The sequence below is a fragment of the Puccinia triticina genome, chromosome 9A (genome assembly GCF_026914185.1).
Source record: "Puccinia triticina chromosome 9A, complete sequence".
Classification (NCBI taxonomy): Eukaryota; Fungi; Basidiomycota; class Pucciniomycetes; order Pucciniales; family Pucciniaceae; genus Puccinia; species Puccinia triticina.
Genome location: NC_070566.1, coordinates 2,565,720 through 2,579,821, shown reverse-complemented (window position 1 = coordinate 2,579,821; position 14,102 = coordinate 2,565,720). Strand labels below are relative to the sequence as shown.

Below are 14,102 nucleotides of genomic sequence, written 5' to 3'. Positions count from 1 at the left end.
TGGTCAAGAGCTGACCCAAATCAATCTATCAGCATCTTGTATTTCAATGGTATCAATATCATGAAATAAATGTTAGGCCCCGTTCAGATACAGTAGCAGAAACACCAAAAAATACCCAATTAGGCAATATTTTGAAACTAATCAGACTTTAGCAGCTTGGTTTTGGGATTTTAATCCATGAAAGCTAAACCAAAATACTATTTGCAAATGGATGAACATTCTGGTACCAATATCATGGAATAATCAACATTCCTGGTTGAGACATAATGGCAGAAACACAAAAAATGAGGCAATAGTTCCTGACTGATTAAATGGGGCTGCTACATTGGGAGATTTTCATTGGAAAAAAGCCTTCTTAAATTAATCTTTCAGATTTTCCCATTATTATGGTACCAATATCATGAATTCATCCCCATTGCAAGTTGAGATATAGTTGTAGAAAAACAACAAAACCAACCAATCAGGCAACATTTCACACTGATCAGACTGTAACTGCAACATTTTGGGACTTTCATAGACCAAAAATTTCTCAAATTATTGTTCAGGTATTGCTGATCCTCATGGTACCAATATCATGAAATAAATATTAGCCCTGGTTGAGACACAGTGGCAGAAGCACAAAAGACACTGCCTTATAATTTTAGGGGATAGTTTCAACCCAACCAGACTCAATCAATCTCTTTAGATTCAAAAAATGTTGAACATCAGATTCTGAGATAACATCAGTTGACCCATTGAATATATTGGGAAAACACCTCCCATTAGTCTTTGATTGAACAACAGAAGCAAAAGACACCTTACTCAAATCTGGTACAATCATTAAATCAATCTCAGGCCTAGTAGAAATTTAGGATATTGGATATGATGACTCATATATACAAGCCATTGAATTTAAACAAAATTGATGTAGCATGATATATTGAGACTGATTGGTTTTTTTTTTTTTTTTTTTGGAAAGTAGATTTCAACACTTCTTCAAGGTTCAAGTGACAATAATTCATGCCTCCCGATTCCTCCTCCCCCCTTCTCCTCCCTGCCTGACTTAACAGACTATTTTTTCTCAGGAATAATCCCACTTTCTTAAATCCACAGAATTATTGACCTGTAGATCTAAGTTTTGGGGTGTTTTTTTTTCAAAAAATGGTTCAAAAAATTCCCCTTTATCTCACTTGGCACATTGAATATCCCCAAAGACCTGAAGGCCCTATGGATGAACCTCCAGCTGTGCCGAAGCAACAAGCAAAAGAGGGCCGGTTGGTAAACTAGCCAGGGGGGGCCTAACCAAGCAGTTAGGGGCCTCCCAGGGAGGGGGCGGACAAAATCAAATCCCCTGCGGTTCCATTAATCCCAACCCCCTCCTTATATATGTACCCAGAGGCACCATCACCAGGAAAAAAAATAGTCACTTGATGGCAAGTGACATGATGCAGCTTTGGTTTCTGCTCCAGAGCTACTCCAGCGCTGCTCCAAGTCTGCTCCACCATCACTTGTAGAGCTTGCAGGACTGCACCAGAGCACTCAATGTGGCACAGTGAGCTGATCCTAATTTTTTCCCAGGAACAGCTGATGATCGTCATAAGCTGAGCAGTAGGCATTGACTGAGCCTGGACCAAAGCTGAGCATTGGCTGAGCCTGGGCCACAGCTGAGCATTGGATATTCCAAGCCTGAAACAAATCCAAGTGTCAGCTGGACCAAGAATATTCCAAATCTGAGCATCAGCTTAGCCAACAATGGTCCAAAGCTGAGCATCATCTTGGAAAAGGATTGTGCAGAGCTTAGGATCAGCTGGGACAATACTGTGCCAAAGATTAACACCAGCTGGGCCAAATTTTTTCAAAAGGTGAGCATTGGCTGAGCCAATGCTGGTACAAAGCTGAGCATTGGCTGAGCCAAGGCTGTTCCAAAGCTGAGTATCAGATTTTTTGAGACTATTCAAAAGATTAATATCACCTGAGCCAAGGCTGTTCCACAGCTGAGCCAAGGCTGTTCCACAGCTGAGCCAAGGCTGTTCCACAGCTGAGCATCAGCTGAGCCAAGGCTGGTCCACAGCTGAGCATCAGCTGAGCCAAGTCTGGTCCACAGCTGAGCATCAGCTGAGCCAAGGCTGGTCCACAGCTGAGCATCAGCTGAGCCAAGGCTGGTCCACAGCTGAGCATTGTCTTAGCCAAGGTTGGTCCACAGCTGAGCATCAGCTGAGCCAAGGCTGGTCCACAGATGAGCATAAGCTGTTACAGGAGTGGTCAGACTCAGAATCTGAGCATTGGCTGGGTCAAGATTTATCCAAAGCTGAAAATCAGCTGAGCCAATACTGGTCCAAAGCTGAGCATTGGCTGGGCCAATGATAGTCCTAATCTGAGTCTAAGCTGAGCCATGACTGGAATAAAGCTGAAAATAAGCTGGGCCAGGACTGGTTCTGATCTGGGCAACAAAGCTGAGCATGAGCTGGGCACCAAAGCTGAGCATAAGCTGGGAGCTAAAACTGAGCATCAGCTGACCAGAAATGGGGATCAGTGGTGCCCAGCAAGAACTGAGGATCTCCTGTGGAAATTCTTAAACTGGTTAGATGGGGGGTAGATGGTGGGTAGATGATGGGTAGATGGTGGGTAGCCCGCTGGAGCTGGCATGATGTCACTTGTCATCAAGTGACTATTTTTTTTTCCTGGTGCATCTCACCGCGTTGCCCGCTTACCAACCAGCCACACCACCCTTCACCTAAGCTATTGTACCCGCCTCGGTGGTGCCTCTACCCTTGAAGCACCACTTCACAAGCCACACCCACACAACGTGCGGTCATCGCCACACAACGCTACACCTTCACCACACCGCCTGCTGCCCCAGCATGACAAGCACACTGGCCCATCCTGCTTACCACTGACCTTCCCTCTTTCAATTAGTGTCATCACCCTCCCCCCCACTTATACCATCAAGTCTGTACACACCCTGCCGGCAAAGCGGCACCCCAGAACCCGCATGCCTTTCGCGCAGACCCCAACGACAACAGCGACAAAGATGAAAACGGGCTGGGCTTCCAGGTCTACAAAGGCATGTGCCGTCCCCCCTCTCTCTTTCTACAGCTTCCCACTCACACACACCATCCTGCCCCGCTGTGGTGCTCCATTCCAAACCATAAGTAGTATTTTTATTGCTTTCTTTTACATATATTCATCATTACATTGCCTATTACCTCATCAAACCTTCACAAATACCTCATTATTATTGCATATTTAGATTCTACACCTCATTTCACCTATAGTCACTCATACATAGTACCCCTTTATTTGTCAGCTGGCTACTATGGCAGAGCCACCGTGACAAATAAAAATATAAAAATTAGTTTTACATATGAAAGAGACGTTATTACTCTTACATATGTAAAACTACGCAAAAACATTAAATACATATATAAATAATTAATTACTCAGCTTTATGTAATTAATATGTAAAATATTATAGAAGATTCTTATTCTAGGGGAAAATAACCTAGGGTACCTCACTTACAAGTACCCTTAATTATTATCCCTTCCTTGTGTAAACTAACTTCAAAGTTTGCGCAAGTGCATCACGCCCCGCGTGGATGCACTTGTATGCACATATATATTTAAGTACATATATTTACACCCATTTTCAGTGACGTAACTGACGTGTTGTGTATAGTTTAAAAGATGGCTTTGTTTGTTGCGTGGCGCACCCAAGCCCGCGTGCTCTGTTGTCTAGAGCTCAAGCCCGCGCTCCTAGTGTACATATATGCATAATGCATAAACTAGCCCGCAACCAAAGCGCTCAGGTTACCAGTAAGTAAGAATGGGCTAGAATACGCCCCAATAGCAATATTACATGTGTTATATGTCTTGTACACATGTAATTAATCACCAAACAAGATGTAATTACCACATCATTCAAACATCAAAACATTCTAGATGGAAAAAGGCTCTTGCAACGTGCACAGGTGACACTAGAAAGCGCCCCAGCTTCTCCCAAGCCTCACTATGTGTAAATTACAACTGTAGTAAATATGTAGAAGGGGTCAAATGAACTGGAGCACTTAATAAGCGCCTCCAGAACATGTATGAAGCACTGCTTACAGAAGCCAGTTCTAGTACCTTCTGTGGCACATTTCCACAGAAATGAGCGTCACAGAACCCCCAAACCAGCCCCCATGACGTGTAAGGCATGTGTAAAAACACGCAGAACCTCTTTAAAAGGCTCTTGGAAACCCTTGTATCCAATCCCCAAGGTTCCACGACCTACAGCGCCTTCTAGCGCAACCAAATTTGTCAGCCTTAGAGTCATCACAGCTGACCTAAAGTCTGCCTTTTATCTACTTTTACATATGAATTGCTTTATATCTTTTCCATCTTAAGAGATATCTTTGTTTTGACTTCATATTCTGTTTCCTCATGCAATTTTAACCCTAGTTACAACTTAAAGATTCTTTGTAACTCTACCCCTTCCCTGAGTTCTTGAGTTGTGGCGCGCATGCACAGTTGTGACGTGTCAGCGCTACCAGGCGCGCCAAACCACATGTACATATGTAATTACATAAGCAAACTGTGAAAATTTTCGAAGTCAGGATCCCCCTTGCCTGAGGAGGATCCACAGACTTCAGACCACCCAGAACCACGCCGTGGATAACCCAGGATCACCCTACAAGAGGATACCACGCTCCCAGCAACGTTGTAAACGCTGCGCTGCGCTAAAAAAAGCGGTCATTTAGCGCAGCGCAGCGGTCACATGGCTACGTCCCAGAGGCAAGTAGCGGAAGCTGTTGAAAAAACCGCTGCGCTACTCGCTACGCGCAGCGGTTGACCGCTACCCACCCAGGGCAATTAGCGATAGCGCAGCGGAAGTGGAAATTCGCTGCGCTATCCGCTAATTTAGCGGATAGCGGAATTTAACTGCATGTTAAACCTCTTTTAACATGATTTAGACCATTTTCTTTCTTCTTTTTCAAACCGCTGCGCTACTGCTGAAGCGCAGCGGTTCAGCGCTATGTGACCGCTTTTTTTAGCGCGCTAAAATTATCTTTTTTTTCCCAGGAAAACAAAAAGCGGTTAGCGCAGCGGTCTGGCCGCTGCGCGCAGCGTTTAGCGCAGCGGCACAAGAAACCGCTGCGCTAACCGCTTCGCTGCGCTAAAAGCAGCGCAGCTGTTACAACGTTGCTCCCAGTACACCTACCGTCACAGGCGCCTAGGTTATTGACAGTAAGTATACTCTTCCTTTGAACCTTGATTATCCAGAGTGATTCTCTGTGTCTCTTGATTGCTCCTCTGTCTTGCTTTCACTTCAACTCTGCTCAAGATCACAGGTTACTCTGTTAATCCTAGACTCAGTCTAAAAATCAGAGCAGATTAGTATTACTATTCTGTGTCCCCCCACCGTCTCCTTGGTGCGCGCGGAGGCTGTAGCCCCTGTTGGTCTGGCACAGCTGTCCTTATCACTTTTCCAGGTGATTCAAGTTGACTTTTGAGGATCCTCCTATAAGGAGTAGATAGACCCCCTCCAGATCATATATTTCTCTTTCCTTTTCTCTTTCTTTCTCTTCCTCTCTCTCTCACTGTTTGTAGTTATTTATCCCAAGAAATACAACCAGTGTCCCCCCTTTTCTTGTGTCCTGTAGCCACTATAGAGGCTCAGGCTCACAAAATTGCCTCAGAATGCGCCCACAAGTGTCCCCCTGTCCCCTGGGCGCCCCTGGAGGTCTGCCTAGGCTATAAAAAGGGCCCTTTCTCCGCCCAAAAGAAGATTCCCCAGCTTTACATTACCTACTAGAATTTTACCCGCCTTCAACAGCCTCCTTAGCCTGTGATTTGCCAGGTAAAATACCTACTTTTGTGATTTTTAGCCCCAATTTCCGCCCTGAAGCTGTCCAGTAACCACCCTGCCCTCAAGATTACCTCTTCTGAGCGCCTCCAACTGCCCAAATTCACACCTGAAGAACCTCAAGTGCCCCTAGGGTCTTATACTAGTAAGTTTAAGCCCCTTCTCTTGAGATTCTCCGCTATTTCTTTCTGGGATTCGAAACACCCCTGTTTACAGGCCCCAGTTCTTCATTCTAGAGGGATTAAACACCCCTGATTTATCAGGCCCCTCTTAAAATTAATTATATTTATTTTATTACGTCAAATTGGCCCAAATTGGCCCAACTTGCCTTATTCTTACGCCATAATTCCCAACAATTACGTTGGAATTAACCCTTATAACCTTGTCTTAGAGTTTTATAACTCTAATCTTTTGCTTTGCACCACGTGTAGCTAGAAGGATAATATCCTTGGCATCACGTAGGCTGACTTTATTTTTAATGGTTCAATAGTTATAGAGGATATAAGACTTACAGAAACCCTACAGTCTTCATTAGTTACAATACCCATTTCATTAGTAACTTGCTTGAATCATTACATCACATTCTTTTTACAGATACTTTCTCACATACTAAACCCTTTACATACATTACTCATTATGTACTATGGCTATTGTACAAATTACATCATTGGATCTGTGCTTACCTCTTTCAGTAGTGCTCATCATTACAAGTTGTTACTATGTTCACATCATCTTCCCCATTTGTACAGTCTTTTCTTCCCACAGCCAGAACCCTTCCCCATTTGTACAGTCTATATTCCCATAGCCAGAATTCCTCATTGTCTGTGCTCATCCCTCCTTCATATAAGAACTGTCCTTCCCCCCCTCACTTGTACCCCAGCAGAGGAGACCCTAGCCAGCCTATTAAAGATTTATGCAGAATTATAGATACAGAAATTATAGTTAGAAATTACTCATCACCCATTGATATCAGTGCAGTTGCTCCTGAACCCATTGCTATTGAACCTTGCCATTGCATTCCCCTCTTCTCATCACTGCTCCAACCCTCTCACCCTCAGTAGTCAGTAGTCAGCTCATAGTACTAGTTCCTAAGATCAAGTAGAAATCAGCCACACCTTTTCTTCTTTTTCTTAGTGTTACTCTCATCCCCTCAGCATTAGTCAGGGAGGCAGTCTCATCAGCACCCTTGCATAGCTTACATTAGTACTAGTGTTGCTTATATACATCTCCCTTCCAAGCTCTATTCTCCCCATTGCGTAGTTCCACACCGCGCCACAGACCAGGCCTCAAATGCCCGCTACGCCAATCTCACCTCCAACACCACAGCGCCCAGTGCCCAGACGCACAGCATGGCCTTTGCCCAACAGACTGTCCCAGCGACTGGCCGCGCTGGACCCCTCTACAAGCCCGCACTCAGAGACTTCTTGGCCGGGAGACGTTGTCTTGGGGAATGGTTCACCCGGGTCATGGCCCTTGGCCTGCTCTCCTTCCTGCTACTCCTGCATACCCACTCCCCTCCCCTTTATCTCCCAAAAAACTGACAGACAATTTTTTTTTGCTTAGGGGGACCTTGCTAAAACTTTTAACTTTTTCTTTTACGGCCTGATTTTGAAGGATTTGATCTCCAGTTGGCCAAGGAGTTTTTGGAGGAGTTGGTCTTTTTTTAAGTTCTTCACAAAGCCCGAGATACTTGAGCTTTGTATCTTCATAGATCTGCAGCAGTTCTTGATGCTTGAGACTTTCCAGCCAGGGTATATCTTGCGTGTTGAAGGGAAAAAATTGATCCTTGGTGGATTGAAAATTCTTGCGGTTGTCAAGTCGGAAATCAACAGTTTTTCCTTCTCCAACTATTCCGTTCCTTTCTAGGCTATAGTCAAAAACCTTCAAGACAGCACGACCGGGTTGAGTTTTGAGGCCCTTGAGCCAGCCTGGTTTGCGTTCTCCGCCCGGATCAACCTCGCCATGGCCACTAAGACTTCTTCCTTCCGTCCACACACTAACACCATTAATGTAGTTGTCAAGGACCTTTTGTCCGCCGGAAGCCCCATCAAGGTCGCCAGAGGATCTTCTCTGGTATCTTTGTTTGCATAAACCAGTACATGTACAGTCACCCTCACCCTCTAAATCTGTAGATAAGTTGAACTTTCATTGTTCTTTATGACCTTCAAATATGTCTTGGTTGGGATCAGTTTAGCATTTGTGAATCATTATGACATGGAGTTGACTCAACTCAAGAGAATCAGATAAACAAAAATATTTTCTTTATTTAGTTTGCTCCACAATCAAAAGTTTGTTTATTTTTATATTGGGGCAGCCAAGGAGAAATACAAGTCCCTCCTGTGCACCAGAAAGGTGCTCATGGGGTGCAAGCACCCTCTGGTCAGGATGGCAGCTGGGAAATTGCCACACAGGTTGGATGGCCTGCCTCAGGCCAAATGCAGCACATGAATCAAAGTTCCATCCACTAACTCTTCATTTTAAAATTGATGGCGCGCAGTGAGGAATTTGTGTGATGTTAGCAAGGACACCCCCTAGCTGTAATTATCATGCACACGACTGAAGACAATAACTTTCCTGCTGTGGAGATGAGCATTCAGATTCAAGTTCTCTTTGTTGAAGAGAGGACAATTAAGCTAACCAATTATCTTGGTGAAGTGTTCCCAAACTTCACTTGTTAGTTTTATTTTCCTTGATTGAGATTCATATGCTGAATTGTCAAGGCTGTTGGTGGTTAATGCTGGAGTTCAAACCCCAGCAGTCTTGGTGATGGTCAAACTAGCTTGTGATTTGGATGGAAGAATCATGTCAATATCAGGTTCCTTACTGTTAGAACCTGCAATGTCAACCAACAACAGTAGCCAAGTGATCAAAGATGGTCGGATGTGGGAAGGGTGTGGGCTTGCCTCTTTTTTTGGGTTTGTGTTGATCAACAACCAGATAGTGTAGGGGCTGGGGCTGGTAGCCCATGCCAGCCCCTCTGGTTGAGTCCCCTCATACTGTGTGGTCAAACTTAAAGCAGGACCAGCTGGATATCATTCACTGACCAATCCCTCCTTGGACAATACTGGGAAAATCACAATGGCTTGAGCCTCAACTGAACAAAAATCCAAACATCTCACACATCTTTGCCCCAGGAGGAGAATAAACTCAAGATACAAGCAGAGCCAATTGTAATATTTTGGAAAAATGAAGTTTATGTTTCTTTTCCCTGCAGCGGCGAAGCCGCCTTGGCCTCTAGTTCATATCAGTATGTAAAAATGACCTATTTGATCTGGCAACAAAATGAAGCTTTTACTATGGTTGAAAACTAAGACAGGGGGAAATCAAGAGAAAGCAAGATGATAGAAGGGTTATGATGTTGCAGGAAGGAAAAAAATTAAAGAGAAATTTTGAAAAAAAAAAAAAAATCAATATAATTTGATCAATATATGCCATATTGATCAATACTAGAGGACAAGGCGGCTACGCCGCTTAGAGATGGCACTTGGCACCCGCCGGCGGGTACCTGTCACACTTCAGCACATAATTCTATGCGCTTGGAGGCGCCCATGGCGGGTGCCAGAGGTTCCATTCTAGTAAAAATACATCCAGGGAGCTGCACACGCACAATGGGTACCTGCAAGCGCAAATAATTATGTGCTGAAGTGTGGCAGGTACCCGCCGGCGGGTGCCAAGTGCCATCTCTAACGCCGCTGCATCTCAGTACCCACTAACTTCTAGCCCCAGTCATCAGACCACCAATATCTTACCTGCCAGAGGCCATTCTGGTCATTGCATGTATTTCCTTGGGCCTTCTCTTTCAGTTGTAACCCAGGGTTGGAAGGTTAGTCCAGTGACAGCTTAGCCCTTATTTTTATCATTGTTTTATAATTTCTATTTCTGTTTTTCTTTCTTTCTTTCCTTTTTTTTTTTTTTTTTTTTTTTTTTTTGTGGGGGGGAGGGGGGTTGGACCCAACCACTTTGATCTTTCTCAAGTCAAAATCTTTACAAAGCCTCTTTCTGTTGGGTTTGAATGTAGTGAACCACACAAGATTTTCATCTTACCCAACCTGCAAGAAATGTGAACACTTGGATTAGGAAAATACTGGGCTCATACAATAACACTAAAGATGTTCTAATGTTTTTTTCTTGTTACCGCTGCCGTTACTGGTAAAGGTTGTGCATTACCAATAGGTTTTTCTCCCTTTTTTCTTTTGTGCCAATATGATTTTTTCCTGCAGGTGGGTGGTGATTTGGACTTTATTATAATAATTGGGGGGTAAGAGACCCAATACTCTTTGGTGCTAATAGAAAATGTGAATATCTACTGCTCATGAACTTGGATGGGGCCAATGAAAGGTCAGATTCCTGCCACCAGGGCACCACAGCTTGAGATAAACAAAAACCGGAATCAGACTGGGCCAATTGGCATCATCTGTCAGTCCGCAGAAACAAGCAAAGTGGTGCCAGCACCACCTTGGTTGGGGTATGAATCCAGGTACAGATCAAACATTCATCACCACTCTTGCCTCTTACCACACTTGTTCTTCCCCTTTACATTAAACAAACCTTTTTTCACACTGACCCACTGTTTAAACCTAAATAACCTCATGACACAGCCCATTTTTGAACTGAAGATCAAGAAAATCCAAAAACTAATGTATTATGATTGACTCAGGTGACAGGAGTACTTTTATCATTACCTTTGAATTGATGAAACAGGTATGACTGAAAACACATGTATCAAAACATAGTGGTTTTACAGTGGGATTTGTTATTTCTTCTCACTTTGTTATTTCTGCTCAACAGTCATGACTGTATTGAACTCAATGTAAATTACTCCCTTCAAGGAATCAAGTCCAAATCACCACCCACATGCAGGAAAAAACCATATTGGCACAAAAGAAAAAAGGGAGAAAAAACTATTGGTAATGGACAACCCTTACCAGTAACGACAGCAGTAACAAGACAAAAACATTAGAACATCTTCAATAACCGCCATCGCTTCCAAGAGTGAGGGGGAAAGAGGATCAACAATTGGAGCGTGAGATGGCTAGGGAGAAGAAGAAGGGAGGAAGGGGACGGACTTCTTGAGTAATGCTGACGCCCCACAGGATGATGAGGGCAAGGGAGATAAGCATTGCGCCCAGCGGGTCGATCCACCATTGGATATTGGCCCCGGCGGCGTTCGTGAAGATCCCGAAGGCTTTCCATGTAGTTAGGATGAGGTTAAGGCTGCGAGATGAGAAGACAGTACAATGGTCGGGGGTAGAAGACTGACCATTGATGAAGAGATCTACGGAAAGCAAGAGGTTAGTGAGCGTGGAGAAAATTAGTTTAAGTGGGAGGTGGATCTGAACGGACCGTTGCAATGGTCCTTCCAGAGCACCCGGACCTGTCCGTCCTGGTTCCTGACGGCTCAGCAATAGAAGAAGAGAACGGCTTTAGCAACGAAGAGGCAGAGACTGCGGCGATGGCGGGGATGTGGAGGCGCTGGTCGGCGGAGGCGGGGCCCTTGGCCAGACTCTTGATCGACTCGACCACCAGGACCACGGACGCACAGCCCATCACGCTCAAATAGACAATGTTGCTGATTGTTTCAAAGTGCGATCCGCCGCTCGGATACTTGCACAGATTGACCTTGCTCGCATATCAGTGTCTGCTCATATAATTACACACAAACACACACACATGCAGTTAGTGGGTTGTTCTGGGGAGAGAGAGAGGGAGATAGACAGGCGCATAGTTGAGGGTGAAGTTTGCACAGGGATTGAAGACCGCATCCAGCGCGGTGGCCAAGAAGGACAGCGGGAGCGAGGAGATGGCCGCGTAGAGCTGGAGGGCGGCCAGCAGACAGTTGACAATGAAGGAGGCCTGGATGGCGATGCGGATTGGGTAGCGGAGGACATGGGGGCGTTGATAGCTTTGTGCGTCCAGGCATTTGGCCGGCATCAGTTAGCTTTTTTTTTTCAAGAGCTCTCTGGTTGCTTCAAAGTGACACCCCGGGGGGAGATGGGGAAAGGGATGGAAAGTGACCTTTGGTAGAGGTTCCGGGCTCGTATTTTGACCCTCAATTGTTTGGGCAAGACGTCTTCCTCTGAACAGACACCCTGCTTGATCAAATCATCCATGACCCAAGTGGTGTCCAAGAAGACCAAAGAGCCTCTCAATATTCCTCCTTGCTTCCAGCATCCACACAAAAAAAAGACGGGAAAATTTGACAAACTGTGCAGATCTTGAGGATCCGTTCCCTGATCTCGTCATCAAAGAAGAACTTGCGTTCGTTGTTGTACATACACGATTTGGGCGATTGTTAGCTGGATGGTGGTTTTCAGAAGGAATAATCAATGAATGTGAGCAGACTACAAACAGGGCGGGAAGACATACGTTATGTTTGCGAGTGAGTTCCAAGAGACTATCGCAGTTATGGAAGGGGAACGGAGGTCCCTCCTTTGGAGGGGGATCAATGGATGGGAGTACACTGGTGAGCTGGCTGCTGAGCGGGAGCGAGTCGACGAGCGGCTGGAGCTGTTTGAAAGGGTCGAGCCGGCTGGACGAGGCCTTCCGCTTGTCAATCTGCTTGTAGTACAGGTTCTCCCCCGAGAACTGTGTCTCTGTGTTCACTACGAATCCCCCGCTGATCGAGAAATAGGTGTTGTTGGCGATCAGATTGCCTTTGACGTCGTACACTGAGAACAACATCCTATTATGTAGCATATTTCAAAATTAGGAATCATGAAATTCAAGAGAAAAGAGAGGGAGGTGTATCCGTTAGGATGTAATTGGGGGAGGACGCAGTCCCATAGCCATACAAGATCTTTCTCAATATTGAACTGGACGGGATGGCCGATGGCGTCAGGGTCAAGGGCGAGCCCGAGGTTGATCGACTTGTTCTTGCACACCGAGCAGTAGCGGGTCGGGATTGAGGCCTTGTCAACGGTCTCGCAGCTGTGGCCCTCGAAGCCGGCAATCAACGCTTCCAGCGACAAGTGCCCTTTGCCTGTTCAAATTTTTCTTGATTTTTTTTTAGCTTTTCATCATTTTTTTTATTTTAAGGAGGGTTGTAACGTACCAGTGGCTGCCAAACTGCCGTCTGATGAGGAACGGGAAAAAACAGGTCCTAATGTCAGCGCCAGCGCATAACTGAGTGAGGAAGTGAATGAGGAGAGAGGGAGGGGACGAACAGAGTGCGACTTTGAGAGTTTTGACGCGATCCAGGACGCCGGCCTCCTTGAGGTCGTTAGTGAAGATTTTAGCGGCCCTCATTGGCCCGACGGTGTGTGAGGAGGAGGGCCCGATGCCGATGGAGAAGAGGTCAAAGGTGCTGACAACGGCATGTTTTTTGTCTGCTGGCTTGCTGGTCAAGGCGGGGAGGCCTTCCGAGTGGAGGTACTCCGGCAGTATGTCGTCCTCCTCCTTCGCCAGCTCGGTTGAACAGGGCTGGGAATGGAACAGAGAGAGGGCCGAGGAGGGCGGGTGGCTCGGGCTGTCCTTTGCGGGTGGTTGGCTAGCTTGTTGGTCGTCCTTGGGAGGCAGGTGGAGAATGGGCTTGGTCGGGGCCGCTCGTTTGGCTTGATCCAATGGGGTGGTGGATGGATCAGCAGTTGACGGCAGCCTGCTTTAGCGTCCTTGTCCAGCAACTTGAGCAGGTTATTCTAGCAAACAGAGGGTGGGTTAGTTTTTTGTACAGATGTAGCTAATTGGAAGACAAGTGGAGACAAAGACTCACAAATGGTCTGCGAACGCGGGGGTGAAACACTGCCAGCGTGGTATGATGCATGTGTCCACTGAGATGCGGAGTGGCTGCCGGGGTCTGGTTTAGTGGCTGATTGTTTTTCGGTGTTTCAAGCTGGGGTAGGTAGGTGAGTTTGGAGGTTTGTGGCGCCACCAAGGCAGAGGCAGCAACAATGCGACAGCTCAACAGACGGCAACAAGCGTTGGACAATGTATTGAGGAGGCTACGGTGGGCGTTGGCATGGATTCAGTGGGCATGGCGCTGGCGAGGATGCGGTTGGCGTGGCGCTGGACCGAGGCAAGGCTGGTGCACGTGATGCGAGATGTTTGAATATTTAAAGGGGGTGAGGTTTGTGTCCGCTGTCCCCCAGGGGTTCTGGTTTCGTCCCACCCCCTCCCTGGAGGCGCCCTAATTGCTTGATTAGGCCCCTCCTTGATGGCTCCTCACAGAGTCCTTCACAACCGGCCCTTTTTTGCTTGTTGCTTTGGCACGGCTGGAGGGTCAATTCAAGGTGCCTGTTTCAGGTGTTTGGGAATTCTTTCAACTTGTCTATTTTGTGTGTGATAT

The 14,102-nt window shown here is 46.0% G+C and overlaps 2 protein-coding genes across 2 annotated transcripts; one reads left to right on the top strand and one right to left on the bottom strand.

Annotated features, from left to right (window-relative positions):
• Positions 1–7,170: 7,170 nt before the first annotated feature.
• Positions 7,171–7,557, top strand: PtA15_9A269 (uncharacterized protein; the record flags this gene model as incomplete). The annotated part of the gene is made up of 3 exons (XM_053172460.1): positions 7,171–7,284; positions 7,450–7,472; positions 7,533–7,557. The coding sequence occupies 3 exons, from the start codon at positions 7,171–7,173 to the stop codon at positions 7,555–7,557; spliced, it is 162 nt and encodes a 53-aa protein (XP_053023699.1).
• Positions 7,558–11,018: 3,461 nt separating this feature from the next.
• PtA15_9A268 (uncharacterized protein) lies at positions 11,019–13,777 on the bottom strand (the record flags this gene model as incomplete). Its single annotated transcript, XM_053172459.1, has 12 exons — positions 11,019–11,096; positions 11,165–11,440; positions 11,537–11,723; positions 11,837–11,910; positions 12,027–12,074; positions 12,188–12,503; positions 12,635–12,800; positions 12,873–12,893; positions 12,985–13,415; positions 13,442–13,455; positions 13,530–13,649; positions 13,727–13,777. 12 exons carry the CDS (start codon positions 13,775–13,777, stop codon positions 11,019–11,021), a joined length of 1,782 nt encoding a protein of 593 aa, XP_053023698.1.
• Between the last annotated feature and the right edge of the window lie 325 nt (positions 13,778–14,102).